Source organism: Pteropus vampyrus, unplaced genomic scaffold (assembly GCF_000151845.1).
Source record: "Pteropus vampyrus isolate Shadow unplaced genomic scaffold, Pvam_2.0 Scaffold31, whole genome shotgun sequence".
In the NCBI taxonomy this organism is placed as follows: domain Eukaryota; kingdom Metazoa; phylum Chordata; class Mammalia; order Chiroptera; family Pteropodidae; genus Pteropus; species Pteropus vampyrus.
In genome coordinates this window covers 11056398-11074902 of record NW_011888812.1, presented here as the reverse complement: position 1 = coordinate 11074902, position 18505 = coordinate 11056398, and the positions used below count along the sequence as shown (strand labels likewise).

At 45.0% G+C, this 18505-nt stretch overlaps 1 protein-coding gene across 1 annotated transcript in view; it reads right to left on the bottom strand.

Moving 5' to 3' along the window:
* PTPRJ (protein tyrosine phosphatase, receptor type J) overlaps positions 1-10387 on the bottom strand; it is a 45043-nt gene extending 34656 nt beyond the window's left edge. The window contains exons 1-6 of the mRNA XM_023528794.1: positions 10294-10387; positions 8993-9214; positions 6798-7058; positions 4184-4420; positions 2842-3045; positions 132-398 (exon numbers count right to left, since the gene is read on the bottom strand). Of these exons, the coding sequence (XP_023384562.1) occupies positions 132-398; positions 2842-3045; positions 4184-4420; positions 6798-7058; positions 8993-9056 (1033 nt within the window). The 5' untranslated portion in view covers positions 9057-9214; positions 10294-10387. The remainder of the gene's footprint in view (positions 1-131; positions 399-2841; positions 3046-4183; positions 4421-6797; positions 7059-8992; positions 9215-10293) is intronic.
* Between the last annotated feature and the right edge of the window lie 8118 nt (positions 10388-18505).

The following is an 18505-nucleotide window of genomic DNA, read 5'->3' as shown; positions in this document are numbered from 1 at the left end:
CACATCCTGAGTGTAAGAGTCCTGTGGGCCCACATACTCAGCTGTGCCTTCCTTGAGGAGTCTTGTCTAGTATCTGGGCCTGGCACAGAGCAGACAGGCAAGAACGGTTAGTGAACAATGCGTGAACTCACGGGTGTACACTTGGAGGAAGCCGGGTATGCCCTCGGCACTGCCGTTAAGGAAAGGATGCACTGTGATGTTGTACAAGGTGCTTGGGCTGAGTGAAGTGATAACAGCTTGAGTCTCGTTGACAGTGAGGTTGAGGGAACTGGTCTGCCCAGCAACTTGTATCTTGAAGGTGTAGAAAGAAGACGGCTCATCATCATTGATTTTCCAGGTCAGGGTCATGCCCGTGGCACTGATATTTGCAGCTTCAATGTCGAAAACAAGACTGGACTCTGTGAAGACACAAAAGGAATTAAGAGTAACCAGAATGATCAAGCCAGAAAGAGAGAAGCCGTCATCAGAGCATGTCATCTAGTCTAAGAAACACTCCTAGCGAGTGTTCCTATTCCACACCATTTACTCCAAACCACAACACACGCAAATGTATGGGGGTCCCAGCAAGAGTCAGGCAACGTCCTCCACAAAGAAACACCCTGGCCAACTGCAACCGCAGAGTTCCTCCTCGTTCTTCTTGTGAGTTGACCCTTAGAGATACGGTGGACTCCTCCGACGATAACACAGATGCCACAGGTGCACTGCCCCAGGAGCTGGGGCAACCCAGGAAAGTGCTCAAGCTTACATCCAAAGGCTTGACACAATACATGTACATACATGTGCATGTATACATGTGTGTACACGTGTACAAGTTTGTATGTGTATATGCACATACATATATGTACATGCACACCATATAGAGAGGTTTAAGGTTTCTACAATTATTATTTATCAAGGACAGTTCAACACAAACCAGGCTCTGTGTATATCCATAGGACCAAGAACCTAAGATGCGATCACTATTACTTTAATTCTGCTCGAACTGCATTAAAAAGCAGGGACCCAGGCCCATACTAATCATCTGACCCCTTTTAACAAATCAGGCAAAGGGCCCCTCCTCCGGACAGACCCAGTCCTATGCTATGTGGCTTGGTGAGAGCCCAAGGACTAGATTTCAGCCCCATTCACCTTCTTGCACAAGCATCTTGTGTGCAGGACAGCACCCCTGCCCTGGTCAATGTACTACCCCTCTTCCTCACCCCTTACCTACCCTCTAGACACCAAGCCCTCCTCCCCAGGAGCCTCCCACTTGCCAACCTGCTGAGTTACTGGAGGTCCCCAAGTGGCCTTTCCTACAGCTGCATCATCACCTCCTTACCCACACATGAGCATCACCAGTAGAAGAGGAAAGAAGGAAGGAGGGCACAAGTGAACCCTCTTGCAGTGTGGATACCCAGGAAAGCAACAATTCCTTACAGACAGGCCTTATCACTGGCTTCTCGCCCAAATTTTCTAGCCCTGTGCAAGCAATACGGCCAGGCTAGTAACTGCCTCCCAGGTCGTCTACAGCGTGCCCTGACCTCCCATCTCCCAAAGAGAGAGACGACTCCCAAACATACAAATAGCATCTCTCCAGGAATTAAATCAACCCCTCGAGAATTATCAGGGTCCTTGAGGTCCCAGGGCCTCTCCACCTTTACCCCTCAGTGTCCTCTGTCTGCACTTTCGCTCACGACCTTTGTTCAACTGACATGACCACCTCCTCTCCATTTTTCCAAAATCCTATTCTCTCTTCAAAGACAGTTCAAACTCTGTAGAAGAGGATTTGGTATATAAAAATCGTGCTCCAGCTTTCCAATGCCCACAGCACTTAAAGGGCAGCTACAGTGGACGGTGGTCACGTGTTCCCGGTGTAGCACCCAACTCCTTCTTCCCATCAGCACCCCACCCCCTTGGTGAGAGAAGTACTTGTCACCCATGTAGACGCAAGGGGGACTGTGTCTCTCTTCTCCAGCACATAAGTCCAGAAAGCTGATATGTGACACTTTTTCTATCTCGGGACTCTGAATCCTGAGGAAGTGTCACCAGGTCCAGGATGGTCCAGCCCTGCAGTTTCAAAGACACTAGTCTGTTCTCTGTCCTTGGTCCTCCAGCCCCCACCCCTTGCGTTCTGTGGGTCTACGACAGCTTTTCAGAAAAGACATATTTTTGGATAAGATGATCAGAGTCGGGTCATGCTGCCTGCAACCAAGCCCCCAAAAACTACACCGTGCAGCATTTGTTCCTGAACCCACAGAGCCTGGCCGTGTGCTCTTCCAAGGAGGTTTGTCTTGAGTCCTCATCTATACTGAAACTCCCTAAAGGTAGGGACCAGGCATTTCTTTTCCTCTCTCATCAGCACCAATCCAAAAAGCCCCCAAATACTGATCAAGTTCCAGAGCGGGAGAGCTGACAAAGGAGAGGTAGAAAGCAGCACCGTGCACGTCGACGAGTTTCAACAGAAAGACTGGCACGCCTTCCAGGGTCAGGCCAAAAGAGGAAACCCTTTCTCTCATCTCGAGGGGAAGATACATAACCAACACTGATAAAATGAATGTCAGTTTATAGGAGGAAAATATTACAGCTGCTTGTCCCACTGGCCCGTGTGCAGGGAGATGAAAAGACACGAGGCAGCACACGGCAGCCGTCACTGTGCTGTCCTGAGCTCAGTGGAAGAAGTGTCTTGGCCATTGGGTTAAGAAGAATCTCACTTGGTCTGATCAGTCCAAAATCTCTTCCAGAAAACTCCCTCTGACAACAGAACCACTTGTGAAGCAAGAGCTAACTCAGAACCAGAATCACAGAACACAAAACCTTGTGCTAGAGACTCTGGCTGAAGCCATTTTACAAAATCCGACATACTTGTCCTGAATCCTATCTCCAGGGGCTGTCCTTCTTTGCCATCGGGTGCTCGCGAATAAACAGTGGCGTTGTACTCTGTGTCAGACTTTAACCTGAGGATCAGGACCTTCGTGTCGCCAGTCAGAGCATGGACAGAGGATGTGTCTTCAGGTTCAAGTTTGTATTTGTAAACAGGGGCAGCGGGGCTCTCTGTGCTGATGGCATCTGTTTCACACAAAAAAGATAAGGACATTAACGACAACCGAAGCACATCCCTGTTATCTTTCCGTGTCTCTGCCCTCCCCCCACCCCATAAGATGACACACGAAGCAGGCTCCACAGTTGGTGTTCCACAAGTGTCTGTCCCCCTCCTGCCCCACAGAGACACATCCACCGGAAAAGGCCCCAAACGGGGGCAGACGTTTTACTTTGTATCTTCATTCCAGGTTGTACCACAGATACTTGTGCTTCTCTTTCAAACTCAGCCATTCGCCTCTCTTCCCCTCCTTTCAGGAAGTCATCTTCTCCCGCCCAGTCCCTAATGTGGATTTCCAGGAACAGCCACATAACTCAAACGTGGCTCATCAGCGCCCATCAAGGAACTGTTCCCCTGGACCAGAAGCTGGCTGACAGGGGTAAAACGGGAACCGCTGGTGGCCATTTCTCCTCGAATGGCGTGGAGGGAGCCACTCTGAGAACCAAGATGGCAGAAAATACGAAGCAAGGAGAAGAGATGAGAGTCACCTCATCTCTTGCTTTAAAGCCTGCCGCCCATGGTGGGGAAATATACACAAGGCAATCGTTGCTCTTCGCCTAAGCTACTGAGAGTCTGGTTTCCGTCACCTGCAATCAGGAATCCTGACGCCCACTTTGTAGTTCTGCTCCCTTGTGTGTAAAATGGAGATGGAGTATCTATTTTTGTGAATCCACAGAGTCAGCACTGAAAATGCTATGGAATCTACACATGTCGACTCCACTGTTAATGCAGGAGATGTCTGCCAGAAAAGCAGCTTTTTTCTCAGTAGATGTGGTGAGTTCTTCCAACAGCCCTACTTGGGTTAACACATCTGTCACTTGTTCAACTGAAAGCGTGAAAAGCTAAAGGGGCTGGCTCCTTTCCTGGATGTCAGACTCCAATAAGTTTCAAGCCCCATCGCCATTCTGAACCCCAATGTGCTGACCTATAAAATAAGACCGTTTTCCATCCTTCCTCATACAGGCATGGAGTCAAACTAAAAAGTGGAAGAGGACCTTCGATAAATTCTAAAACTCTATACAAATATAAGAACGATATTTTTTAAAACTGGAAGTCACTGGAAGTCAAAACCATAAAGCAGAAAGGAAACACAGCCTTGTAACTCACCTGAGCCATTTCCTATAACTAGGGACTCTCTCTGTGTCTCATTTGATTCTGTAAGACTCAGGGTGACCTTATATTGAATCCCTGGCTTCAGGTCTGAAATATTGGCCAACTTCTCATCGCTTCCAGCATCTTCAAGGAGCATCCGGCAGGTGGCAGTGCTATTATCATTCTTCCAGGCAAGAGCGACTTTCGTCACACCCACAAAGACCACGTGAAGACCAGAAACTGGAAGGGGCTCTATTTGAAAAATATACAAGAGACATTCATGAAACAAGATATCTACAATCGGCTTTCATTAAAGGTGACTGGGGACACTGATGTTTCAATATGACCTACTGTAAATACTTCTTTTATATCAGAGTCTAGTCAATCCAATCATTTCACAGCGGGGCGGGGTCAGGGGGGATTTATTTGTTTGTTTGTTTGTTTGTTTATACAGAAAAGAGGAAAAAAGAATAAACTCTAAAGCCAAAAGTTTTTAGGATCTGTACTATTCTCCAAGACAATGACGTCCAACAGTGATTTGATAGTCTTCTAAACTGTCTTTTCCAAAGGGCAGCATTTAATTATAGTTGTTTTAGACATTAGGAACAAAGCATGAAACAAAGTGATTGTTTGCTATGTCTAAAGGTCCAGATAGTGCAAATAAAATCATTTTGCAATACCAAGATATTCCCATTCAGGAGCTCGCCCTTGTACTCCAACTGCGAGGGGATCTTTTCTGATCTATACTCTCCCACCACCTTTCTTTTCATCACCTTATTTAATTGTCGGTAACATAAACAGAACCATTTCAGCCAAATGACATCCACTCCTTCATTTTTAAGATGTGACTATGGAGATACAGAGAGGCGGGTGACCTGCTCTAGAACGCACACCACTGGTGGCGTCTGGGAAGCCGGAAGCCAGGGCTCCAGCCTTCAGCTCACGGAAGCACAGACAGTGTCGCAGACAGAGCAGAAACCCTGCCTGAGGTCCGCAGGTGGCTGATCTCAAAGGCGCTGGCCGAGATGACTGCAAGTCGCCGTCCAGCTCTGAAGCGAGCTGATCCACTCTACAATTCTACTCTTTAAGAGCAAATGTTTCTGATGCAAAGATTTCTAAATTGGGTCACTCACGTGTTGTTGTTGTTGCTGTTGTTGTTTTAATGGAACATCAATAAACTAGCCAGTTCAATGACTCTGGGTACCTGTGATAAATATCCATGACCCTGTGGCTCAGGAGTCAGGCCCCCTGGGTTCCCACCACTTGTAACTATGGGACCTCAGAGGAATCAACTGCTCAGCATTACAGCTTCTTCCACTGTCCCCTTTAGCTTTAAGGACATGAAAACACAGACAATGCTGCAGACAGAGCAGAAACCCTCAGCGTTGCTGTGAGGACAAAATAATGTTATCAAGGGCAGCTAAGCGCACGTACGTGTTCGGTAAATAGTAACTGATGAACACAGCCTGGTCCTGCCGGCTTTAAGGTGGAGCAGGCTCCTCAGCTCCAGGCTGGGTGCTTCCTGCCGCCTCTTCCTGACTTTCCCCAAAGTCATCCATTATGCATCGCCTTGGCCCCATCAGTTTCCAAATTCTGTCTTGTTTCTCCTCCTTAATTCTCTTCTCTCTCCTCTCTGCCCTTTCCTTCATCTCTTCTCTTTCAAAATTTAATATAGTAAAGCCTGATTGTGGGTGTTTTCCCTCTAAAACTGTGCTCTGAAGAACTCTGGGAGTTTTCTGATGGTCCCTCAAGATACCCCATCCCTTAGCTCTTCTCTCTCCAGTTTTGTTCTTTTGTTTTTGTTTTTTGTTTTTTTACTTTTGGGGCTTCTGGGAAATATTTTTATTAAAGAAATAGTTTCCTGGCTTAAAAAAATGTTGAAACCCACTGGTTTAGTGTTTGCCTACTCCACGTGCAGAAGCCGAGACGGTCACTTCACGTCATGGACTCTAAGAGGTGGGGTTTGCATGGCCTTCTCCAGCCAATGAGATCACATCTCCAGATCAGAAAACCAAGAGAGGGCCTCTTTTTTAAATTTTTGCTTCCTCTCAGCTTAAAAAGAGTTTCTCATTTCTTTTTAATATTTTTGGTTATTTTAAGTTTAAAAAAACAAGAACTGAATTTGTAGCTATAACAGGTGGCTCAAGGTATTAACATCTAAGCTACATAAAACAATCTAAGTTTAATTGAATGTCACTAGGCTCTTATTTAATTTGAAACACGCATTCCTTTATGAAATATACCAAAGTTTCATGCCTGGCAGAAATCCCTGGGAATATAAGCATAGCATCGACTTTCCTGGGGAACTTAAAAGAAGCCTAGCAATTAGTGACACCAACAAGACACATTCTCTGCTCCCAGGTCTTAGCAGAAAAGTATTACGCAATAATAACAAAAGATTTTTAAAACCAAACAGTTGAAATTAGTTAAAAGATCAGAAAACACATAGGATCTTAATACTGAATGATCTAGCCACCTGAACTCCTGGGCTTGAAACAACATAGAATCTTTTCTCTTCCACAGTTAATGAAAACCAATCTTTCCAACAGGCAACTTGAATGGACAAGGTTTTAGAATGTACAATGAGAAGGAATGGTTCATGATCATTCCCGGTCACTAGTCAACTTACCCGTTGTGACATTTATGGTCCTGGGAGCTCCAGAATTGTTGTTTATTTCTGGAGTGATGGAGAACATATATGAAGTAGCAGGACTTAAGTCTGTGATGTCAATGCTTGTTTGATTTAGAACAGAAATCAGACGCTTGTTTTCCTCCTCACTCTCTACTCTGTACATGTAAGTAGAGGCAAATGTGTCATTGTTTTTCCACATCAGGGGCACAGCGGTTGAACTGACGGAACCAACTTCAATGTCAAACACAGGACTGAGCTCTATTTTAATAATTTTTTCAAAAAAAAGAAAGAAAAAAATATATTTAGGAAAGAAAGGTAAGAGTAAAGACTGCCCTATGTGTCTACTTTCCAGAAGGAAATTTTGCAATCATAGAATTTCATTTCTCTTTACTGCCTCCTGAAATTCCCTCCAACAAAATACATTGAGACACATATACATACATGTATGCATGTGTGTTCGTGAAACAGGAAGCTTTAAAACAGACAAATGGTAGAGGCTGGCATGTTGACTATGATCTGTACACAGGTTAAATCTGCATAGAAGCTGGTACAGAGATTTAAGATGCAAAGTGAGTCTCTCTCCTGATTCTCAGAAAATACTGCATGTGGAGAGGTGTATATGGCACAGAAGCACGTGATAACTTTTCTGCCAACCTCTGCTATCAGGAGGAAGCTCTGTAGTTTTCTGGCATAAAGAAGACAAGGGACAGAAGAGCATAAAGAGAAAAGAAGCGGTCTTGGCATCCAGACCTGGACATAAGGACCTGCTCCCTCCTTAGTCGTCTAACCTGGAATTAGTCCCTTCAAACCTCTCAGTCTCAGGTTCCTCTGCTGACAGCTCTAATATACTATATTGAACATAAGGATGGTTATTAAGGCATCACGATATGGCAAACAAGGCCACTGGTTGTGGATCCTTTTTAAACTCTGGGTTCGGAGCCCAAACCGGCTAGTCATGAGTCGTGTGATTTTCCTCAGTCTTCTCACCTCTCTTGAACCTCACCTTCGTCCTCGGTCGAACTGTAGGTGTGCAGGATCAGACACAATGGAAGTTATTACGGTTACTAACAGTAACTAAAACTTCCAAGTGAGTGCGTCCTAATTACATTCAAGGTTGAGCAATGACAATGACCAACAGAAGAGGCAGCACCAGCAATCAGGCCCTTCTCTTAAGGACCTACAGATTGACCCCAGAAAAGATGGTACAGTAACAACACTTCGGCATGCACATGACCTTCACATAACAGCACAGACAATGTGCCTCGCCTGGCACCTAAAAGAGGCAAACATTTACTCAGTCCATGAAAAAGGGCAGGAGAGGAAATGAGAGAAAGGAAAAAGGAACAGGCTGGAAAGAAAGAGTCTTGTGGCCCACAATTCAATAAACTTCATGCTAGGAAGCCCCTCCGGACTTGACCTTCCTCTTTATAGAGTGACAGGTTCACAGGGTCAGAGTAGCAGGTTATCGCTGTGGTGCCATTTACAGTCAACGCTGACGATGGTGAGGAGGGATATAAAACAATAACCACAGTCACAGTGGTGGGAGCGGCAAGGACAACAGCCCTATTTGGGGCTGACCGTGTCCCAGGCCCGGTGCCAGGTGCTGCACACACATTTTCTCATTTATGCTTCACAAGAGCTTCATGAGGAAGGCTGTAGCACTATTTTTACAAAGAAGAAACGTGTTAAGAACTATATTTTACTGATTCGTACAGAAATTCTGGGAAGGTTTTAGAAAAGCAGGTTCTTAAGTTTCAATAGTTCAGATAATAAAGCACATTTAAAAATGTTTTTAAAATACGTGTATGTGTGGAGTTGTTTGTTGTTTGTTTTTAATAAAGATGCAGAAACTAAGGTCTAAGAGGACCAATGACTTGCCCAGGGTCACAGAGCTAGAAACTGACAGATCTGGGAAGCAAACCTGGGTCTCTGATTCCAAGTCCATGCTCCTGACCACTGGGCCGTGATAGTACTACTCAAAGAGCAGGCAGGAGGGCAGTGTGAGAACAGCTCTCAGGAACAAGGACACCCTCCAGCCAGGCAACAAGGCCAAGCATCAGAAGAGAGCTCTGACAAGTAGCTGCTTTTTACTGTTGAAGCTCAGAAAATCTGATCTCAAATACACCGCGCATGTGAAGACATGTACATTCTCTAAACCCCACGGTCCATCCCAAAAGAAGAGTCTTGCTCACGTGTTTGCACTTGTTTACGACAGCAGACAGTAGAGTCATTTAAAAAGCTGAAATTGTAATGCATCCCAGGAACCAGGTCCCGAAACGAAGTCTGTCCGTCACTTTGGAAATGAGACTGACTCAGGTTATTCGAATCAGACTCAACTCTTACTGAAAAGTTTCCTGGTGCCTTACGAAAAAGAATCTCAGTGGCTGTCGATGTGAGTGCAAACAGATCACAGCCTAGAACACAAGAAAGAAAAACAATATGCAAACTAATATAATGGTACCTCCTACCACATACTCGTGATAGGACAGGTTTTTTATTACAATTTTTAAAATTCCCCCATCTCCTCTTCTCCTTTAAAATATCACCTTATTTACCAAACTGATTAACCAGGAAGAAAAAGGAACTGCAGAATTCTTCCCATTGTTTGCACAGATTTTGCATAATTACTGTTATTAAGTGAGATTTGCTTGTATTAGAAAGTTTCAGCAAGATCTGCCCCCTTTATGTGGCACTTTGAGAACATTCTAATTATTTTATCTCTGTGGTTCACAGACTTTGAGATTTTAACAACTCCAGAAAAAAAATAAGTTGCCAAATTTTGAGAACAGACAAAAAAATACCATTTTTTTCCAACCGGTTCCTTTTAAAAAAAAAAAACTGCCAATGACTATTATCTTCTATCTCTCTTATAGAAACATTTTACGACCAAAAAAATTATTAAGGATATAATCTGAGTATAGGCAGTGCTTTCAACTGAATATATTTAGCTTCATTAAAACTTACTATCATTATCCCTATTCTTCTCATTTTACTACAGACCAGGGAGGACTTTGAGTGACCAGCACTAGTTAGCAAGTGGGACTCAGTCCTCCACACGAAAGTAAAATATACAGGAGGCTGTATGGTTTTCCAAAGATTATACAAACTGTGTATATCGTTTTATAAATCATGAGGCAATGGAATGACCCAAGGAAATACTTATGGGATCGTAGCATATAAAACTAATATAAATCATACCGCGTCATAGTTTCAATCGAGTTTTTTTTTTTTTTTTAAATTACCATGGATATAGGTTTGGGGGGGTAGGATCGAAGAAAATATAAATTTTTTATTTGTCTAGGTTACACAATTGATTGAATTTTTCTATCACTTGCCATTCCCACCCTCACCCCACATCTACAGAAAAACTGGAAACTAAGCGAGTTTTAACCAATTAGCATTTTCTGCAATTTTTATATCACTGTCAATATCGCTGTGTCCATCAGGGGGCAGTAGCAAACAACACAAGAGTGGAGAGGGAAGTAGTACTTACAGGAGTCACCTGCGCACAAAATCTGTAACAGAAAAAGAAAACGGAAGTCAGCCGATTCACTCAGCCACGGAAAATGCAAATCAGAAATAAAGCAGCTGGGAATTCAATAATGCGGGCAGGGTGCTAAGAAGTCCATTATGTAAGGGCCTCCTGGCCGGGGTTAATATGTGGGGACACTGACTGTGGAAACTCAGTGTAATTCGGTGTAAGGGTGGCAGGTCCATTACAAACAACGGCTTCACTCCGTTACATGGAGGTTGATGGCGGTTGGCTTCCCAATGTTTTTCCCCACAGATACATCCCATACTGCAATGCTCCCTCCTGGCACTGCATCGTGAATTGAGGCAGAAGGACACAGAAACAGCATCCAGACTTCCCTAGGCCAGAAAAAAGGCAGGGCCATGCCCAGAGACATTTTCAGGTCTCCACCGCGGAGTGTAAAGCCAGATGTGGGACAGAAGAAACCCATTGGGTTTGGGATTTCCATTGCGCAAAAATTCACCTTATTCCTTCTATCAACAGGTGGTAGTTATTTTTTTTTTTTTAATCATATGGCACACAGCTTTGGGACAAATGCACATTTGAAACAGAGGGACCTTAAAGACTGTTTAGTTGACAATGTCTCTATCTACCATCTTTAGGTCTCTGGGAATCCTCAAAGATAGTCATCGTGATCCATAAATTATTTCCCCATATTTTCCCATACTTTAAAAGCCTAAAATCATTAAAGTTGTGGGTTCTATTGTTTCATACACACACCTTTTTTGGTTAATGGCATTTTTCAAATGGTCTCCATGAAGAGGAAAGTAATAAAAAGTGACCCCAGTAGAAAAAAATGTCCTCCAACCTCCCATCACACTTAGCAACCAACACCCTGAGCCACAGCCCACCTGCCCCTCTAATCTCGCCCCCTCCCCCCCGCCACACACACACACACACACACACACACGTACTTTACAGTGTTTTTGAAGCTGGTTTCCCCCAAGGCCTTTCTGTATTTATTCCCTTCTCCAAAAACACTTTGCCCTAGATCATCCTGTGGCACAGCCTAAAATGCCACCTCTTCAACGAGTCCTCCTCCAACCAACCAGTGGAAGTCAGTGCCCCTCACTCTCCATCACGCCAGCAGTGTGCTTCTTCCTCAGCATTTACCTCAGTCATTATTATCAGTCTCCTTCAACCAAAATGTACACGCCACAAGAACAGAAACCTCATCTCTGCCCCATGCCTAGAAGAGTGCATACCGTAGGCACTCAATAAATACCACCGAAAAAAAACAGAGCCTCTCGTTTTGGAGAGGAGGCAATCCCTAAGGCCCGGGGGTGGGGGGGAGGGTTGAGACTAGCCCCAAGGTCCCATGGTGAGGCCAAGGCCAGCTGAGTCCAGGAGCCTGATTCTCCAGCCCAGCATCTCGTCACTTGCAAAGACAAGGACGGCACTGGTTTTCATCTCATGGGTTAGAGGGACAGAAGAGCGTGTTCCCCATCCCGTGGCCCAGTGGCCCAGGCACTGGTCTTCAAAGGTATCCTGTACCCCGTCTCTCCTCACTCTCTGCAGTAGGGACCCCAACTCTCAAACTTTCCATCCCCACCACCCACTCTACTCTCAGGCCTAACCTTTTCCAGTTCATCTTCCTGCCTCCAGGCCCACCCCTCAATCAGTGCGCTACGCATCAATCCACATCGTCCAGGATGGACCACAGGAGAGAGGGGGAAAAACAATGAGCTGCTTGCTAGACAAGTAGCTCAAGGCAGTATTTTTTTATTTTTGGCCCAGTAGCTGGAAAACATTAAACTACATAATCTCATGACTCTAGGATGACCCGTCCCAGCCCCTTGTAACGTTGTTATCTCTTTGTATGTGCCTCCATGCATTGGAATCCATTGAGTCATCCAAACATCACCTAAAAACGTTAAAGCTCCGGGCTCGACCCCCAAAACTGTTTACAGGAAAGTCAGGGAAATCAGACATGTCTGTAAATAGGTAATTTGGGGTAGAAAGCCCCGACTACTTAAACAAGTAATTCTCGACGCCAACATGGGCAGTGCTGTGCTAAAGGCCTGGAACTAAAGGGGGCTTAGGACAGAGGGAGGGAGGGAGGCCGGTGACCCACACCACAGCAAGAGAGAGGGACGGAGCCCAGGGGTAGGAGCCATTCACTGCAGGAAGTCAGATGGAGACACGCATAAAGGCAGGAGGCATCTGCACGTTTCCAGCTATGCCTTTCCCATCTTAGACTCGGTGGACACTTAATTGCTCATGATCTTCACGAGGGGCAACGTAACAAAGAGCTCTGAGCTCTCAAGATGAAAGTGCAAGGATCACCGTCACAGTGAAAAGGCAAGTTTCCAGAAATTAAAATCACGGCGTAGACTCTGTACTCTCGAAGCGTTATACTTTATACGCCCAGGGCTGACTCCGCACTGTTCCAAGTGTTTTCAAATATTAACTCATTTAACCCTCCCAAGGACCTTACAAGGTAGGCACAGGTTCCTCGTGGGCCCGTGAGCTGCAGGGCTTGAACCTGAACTCACGGACCCCGCGTCCTTAACCACCAGCTGCGCTACCTCCCAACGCAAAGTGGCTAAAGAGAAATGTACCGGGATTTAGGGAAGGTTTAAAAATTAATTTTAAGCAACATTATCAGTGTCTTCACTCTACTCTACTCTCTACTCTCCTAAGATTCCAGCAAGCAAAGCAAGTGTGTTTCTTGACAATTTGGGTACAGTTTCTCCTGTCAACTCTCCAAAGAAGGCCTTAGGTGCCATGCAAACACACCAGCCTGTGTCTCTCTGAGGCTCCTGGTGAAACAGAGGCCAGTGTGCCGACACACTGTACCCCATGGCTTTCATCTTTCCTGGCCTCTCCACCTGCTTCTTGTCTTCCTTGTTCTTAACCTCCATGGGCCTCATTTCCCAAATAGCGCATCAACACTTTAATCCTTGTCTCAAGACCCAGGAAACCGAAAGGTCCCAGGCTAAGACATGGAAGAAGGAGACCTAAGAAAAGTCTGTGAGAGGGCTCCTGGGGAAGAGCTTCCTCGTGAATAAAAAGGAACTACATGGAAGGACATACGATCCCGCTCTGCTGGACTTCGTCGGGTCTGCTCATGACGCCTGGAGCTGCTGCAGCCTCTATGTGACAAGGAGAGGAAAAACCACCCATCTGCTGAGGATGGCTGGCGACCAGACAGAGGAAAAACACCTGAACCCTTCAGCTGCTAACTCAACCTATCCTAGACCCCTTCTATGTCCAGACTTTTTGTCTGGAGATATGCAACACTCCCTATTATTTATTGACTTTTTGTTTAGGTTGTCTATTATTTGCAACCAAAAGATAACTAGTTGACACAACAACAGCAGCAAAGCAAGGCAACTAATTTTCACATTAACCCCTATTTTTACAAACGAAGAAAGTGAAAGGCCGATGATCTGTCATCTACGGTCACAGGGCTAGTTAAATCTAGGATACAAGCCCATATCAGCTAGGTCCCCAAACTCTCCCATTAACCACAGAAAGGAAAAAAAAAAAAAGACCCTTGCAAACAAAATACCTGCAAGATACCCAGCATGCTGGACACAGAGCTCATCTTTCTAAAATTAGCTCTATACTCATTGTGCGTGGGGTGAAATGGGAAGAAACCAATTTCCACAGATTCATACACTAAGCACCAAAGTTCACTGCAGAAAAAGGATGCAGAAAAAGGAAGTTGGGAACAAGTTTCCAGAAATGACATCTAAAGATGGTGATGAGAATAACCTCAGCTCCTTCCCCTTCTAAGAGGACCCGAAAAGCCATCGTGGTTGTTAATCAAGAAGGATTCCACAGAAATCAACCGGCACATGAGCGGCCTTTTATAACTGGTCCCTCAGCCAGCAGCTCCAAATCCTGGTAGGGAAAGAAGCAAGCCTTGCACAGGCTCTTGCATTTAATCCTCACAGCAACTCTGTAAAATAGGAATTATCCCCGCTTTACAGAGGAGGACACTGAGGCTGGCTCACAGGACACAACCTGAGATCACAGAGTTCCCTGGCTTATATAAACTTGCCCCAGTCCCAGGAAGGAGAGATGAGAAGAGCTGCTTCAGAGTGGAGATAAAACTAGACCTTTCCACTCTCTATTTCCTTCTGGGCAGAAATTAAACCACATAAAGTATGCAGAGCCAAGCCCAGTGCTGGGACACGTGGGGTTCCAAGGTCCCTTCCCCTCTCCAACTGAGGTTCCAAGCTCTCTCTCCTCTGGCTTCAGCAGACTCATCTATAAAAGGATTATAAATGAGCCCACCCTGTGGTTAGGACTCAAAGACACCAGAAGTCACAGCCCTGGGACCCAAACTGAATCAGGGGGCAGTGTCTGCATGAAAGACAGTGGGTGTCATAGCAGTCAAAAGGTGAAAGCAACCTAATTGTCGATCAACAGACAAACGGAAAAAAGGTAGGTGGTCTATCCAGGCAACGGCATACTATTCGGCCAGGAAAGGGAATGAAATTCTGACACATGCTACCATGGGGAGGAACCTTAAAAACATCATGCTAAATGAAAGAAGCCAAACACAGAAGCCCATGTTTTGTGATTCCATTTATACGCAATGTCCAGAAAAGGGAAATCCATAGAAAGAGAAAGCAGACTAGTAATTAAGAGGGTCTAGAAGGGGGAAAGGGAGAGTGGTTGCTAACGAACACTGGGCTTCCTTTAGCTTAATGAAAACGTATGGAACTAGACAGAGGCAGTGTTAGCACAACATTGTGAATGCACTAAATGCCACCGAACTGCTCGCTTTAAAATGTTAATTTTATGTTATGTTCATCTCACCACAATTATTTAAACATGCATAGTAGGTGGGTTACTGTAGAAGCGAGCTTAGCCACTGGGAGGGAACAGGGAAAGGAAGCTTCTTGAAGGAGAAGTGGAGGGAGTGGGGGAGAAAAGGTGAGTTATAAGTAGGGAGGTTCTGAAAGATGGATTTGGACAGTCAGAGGAGAGCTGAACCACCCCAAACGGGAAAGCAGAAAACAAGGACTGGGCAAAACAGCCTGACCAAAAACACTATGGGGACCTCTACTTGCAAATGCGTTTCGAAGATTAAAAGGAAGGAATTCAAGTTTACTAAGCACCTACTGTGTGCCAGGCACTGAGCTGGGCTTTCTACACCCCTTGTCTTGAGCACAGAGTCATGGAATGATGGTTAGGAGCTTGGGATCTGGAACCAGACCACCTGGGAGAACTCATTCAGTGCCACCACTTACTGGCTGTGTGACTTTGGCCAGGCAGCTTTCTGTTCCTCAGTGTCGATATCTGTAAACAGGGATGAAAATCACACCTGCTTTCTTGTCGTGCGGATGAAATTAAATGACCTATGTAACTACTATTGCTATCATTGTCGTCGCCTTTTAATCTTCATAACAACTCTACAAAGTATTTTTATCCCTATTTTACCAGACAACACCAAGGCTCAGATCCTACTGAGAAAACCAATGAGCAAGCAGAAACTCATACTCCCCAAAATGTTTAAATAACTGAGCAACAACCCAGTTATAGAAGTGGGCACCAAGGTCCAGAGACAATCAGTGACTCACCCAAGGACACAGAGCCAGCGAGGAAGCATCAAAATCAGAACCCAGGTCTTGACCTACGCCTTGACCTCAACCATTCTAGCCAAGCTTTCCCAAACCCTTCTCTCGTGCGTTGCTGATCCGACCCAAATGGAGAACTCATAGCTCACCCCACTTCTCGCCACTCCTCTGCAAAGTCTCCCATGCAGAGGACCCAAGGCTTATACAGTCCTCATAGCTGGGCAAAAGGAGTAAACACTGAGAGAGAGCTTAAGCTCACTGATGTAGCAGGAAGACATGCCAACACATGAGAAAAGAGTATGATACTGTTCTCGGTTCTGCCAAGGACTTCTAGTTACCTAGACACCCCAGGCACAGAAGAAACCCAGTAGTCAACCAGATGGTCGGGCATTAACTGTGCCCAAGAATGCCCAACACTGCACAGTAGAATCTTCTTCCTCTTCTTTCCTGAGGAGCACCCTTGAGATTGAGTCTTCCAGTCTGGCTCATAACTCCCCTCCCCCAGAGATGTGTTTTTGTTTCACAATCCCCTCTAGTTGCTGATAAGCCAAAGCTCTCTTCTTTGAGAACCGCCGCCAGGCCCGAAACTGTGGTTCCAGTCACAAGGATTCCCTTCCAGGTCCCAGAGAAAACAAAACCATTAGCACTGCCCTCAATGTCATCCCAACTCAGCCAAAGCTACAGTCATTACATCAGTGGTCCACTCCAACCCAGCACCTTACGACTAGTTAAGTCTCATGCTCCAGCCCAGGACTGCCAGACTCCGAGGCTCTTGACCTTGAACCGCTCCCAGAAAGCACCAGCCTGGTTCATCCCCAAACAAACCTCAGCTGAGAGCATAGAACCCGAAGGCAATTCCAGGGCTGCCTGTCACAAACCCCTACCTGGCCTGGGCCTTGGGGACAGGTTCCATCAACCCATTTCAATGGACTGAATTAAAACGGCTTCTGTTCTCAAAAGGAGCAGCATTTATTTAAGGGGAAACTCACAGAACAGCCTGATTTTAGCAAGTGACAAAGCTTTGGGATTTCTATTATACATGTTCATTTCTCAGGGATGGGTAAGAAGTGACTTAATAACACAATGGGTAACAATAGACTCTTTGTCCTTCTAAAACCAAGCCCACACACCATATGACAATAGTTATTTTTACTCACTGACGTAATTAACCAAAATGTGAACCACTTCAAGCAATTTTTAAAATCAAATAGCATTTTATGGGATTTGGAACATGCGCAGATTTCAATTCTGAAAGGCTTCATTCTTCCTAGCTCTCATTTATCTCCCCTGTGAAATTATCCAACAGCTCCCCACAAAACTGGCCTCTAAAAGGTAAATCATTGATCATGAAAATGGTAGACAGGGTGGGACTTCCCCTCTGAACCCAGAAGCCAGGCAATAATCACCATTAAGGAAAACTTCCCAGAAGGCAGGCATGGCATCACAGGGTGGCCTGAGCACTTGGCATCCATTTCCACTCTAGAGTCCAAAAGGCAGGGGACTAGGCAGGCCAGCAGGCAGCATGGCAAGTGCTATGCACAGCACGGGGAGAATGGGCTGGCTCACTCTCTGCGAATAAATGACTCTCTCAACTTGATGCTGTCATCAAAAGGAATTGTGGAGAAGGGTCGGCTTAATCCATAATTCTGTGCCTCCAGAAAGCCAGGCGAGGTTTCGATGGAAGGGATGAGCACCCACCACCCTGCAAACCACCAGCTGGCTCATCTCTTCCCTCTTGGGGCATTTGGTGGTATGATGAACTCTTCCAAATGTACAGAGAAAAAAGGAACCAGAGGGGCTATTTCGGTGAGGCCATGTGAACTCTGAGATGCAGAGCTGAGGATGACCTTGGAATCCCAGGCCAGAAGTTTCCATGGGTATTTTTAGGAACAGAACTATTTTTTTCAAAAAGAATCTCATGAAGAATATGTATAGAGTTCCACATGTCATACATATCTGTATATGTATAAATGTATAAAAGCAGTTTTTTCATTAAATGTTCATTTTAAAGTTCAAGTTACCTTATTCTTATTTTGAATATAATTGATACATAACCAAATTGAGATACTGGTGTTCTCCCATATATTAAAATTTGTAGTAACACCTATTTACACAAGTGTTTTCATCACAATTTCATAATTTCAAACACAGACAAATTGGGGGGTGGGGGTGTTTAATGAAACTCAAAGCAAACACTTTTGGAATCCTATGACACATCCAAAGGAACACTGTTTGAAAACTAGTGATTTAACTACGCTTTGACTTTACAAAGGAAAAAAGTAAGTCCAGATCTTAGGACAGAGCTTGTCTCCTCATCTCAAGAGAGGGTCAGAGTTAGCAGCCCCAAGCCCTGTCTCAGCCCTTTCTCCACATCCTATGAAAAATCGTAGGGCCTACACCGGAGCTCCTTCACCCACATCTAGCCCACTGACATGTTTTATTTTACCCAGTGGTTTCTTCCTTTTTCAATTTAACCCCATTAGAACACTGCCCTATTATTTTCCCTACTGTGTTTCTTTTTTTTTTTTACCAACTTTATTAAGGTATAATTGACAAATAAAAATTGTATATATTTAAGGTGTAAAACGTGATGTTTTACACCACGATATTTCCTAAAATCTTGAGCAAATATTTAAAAA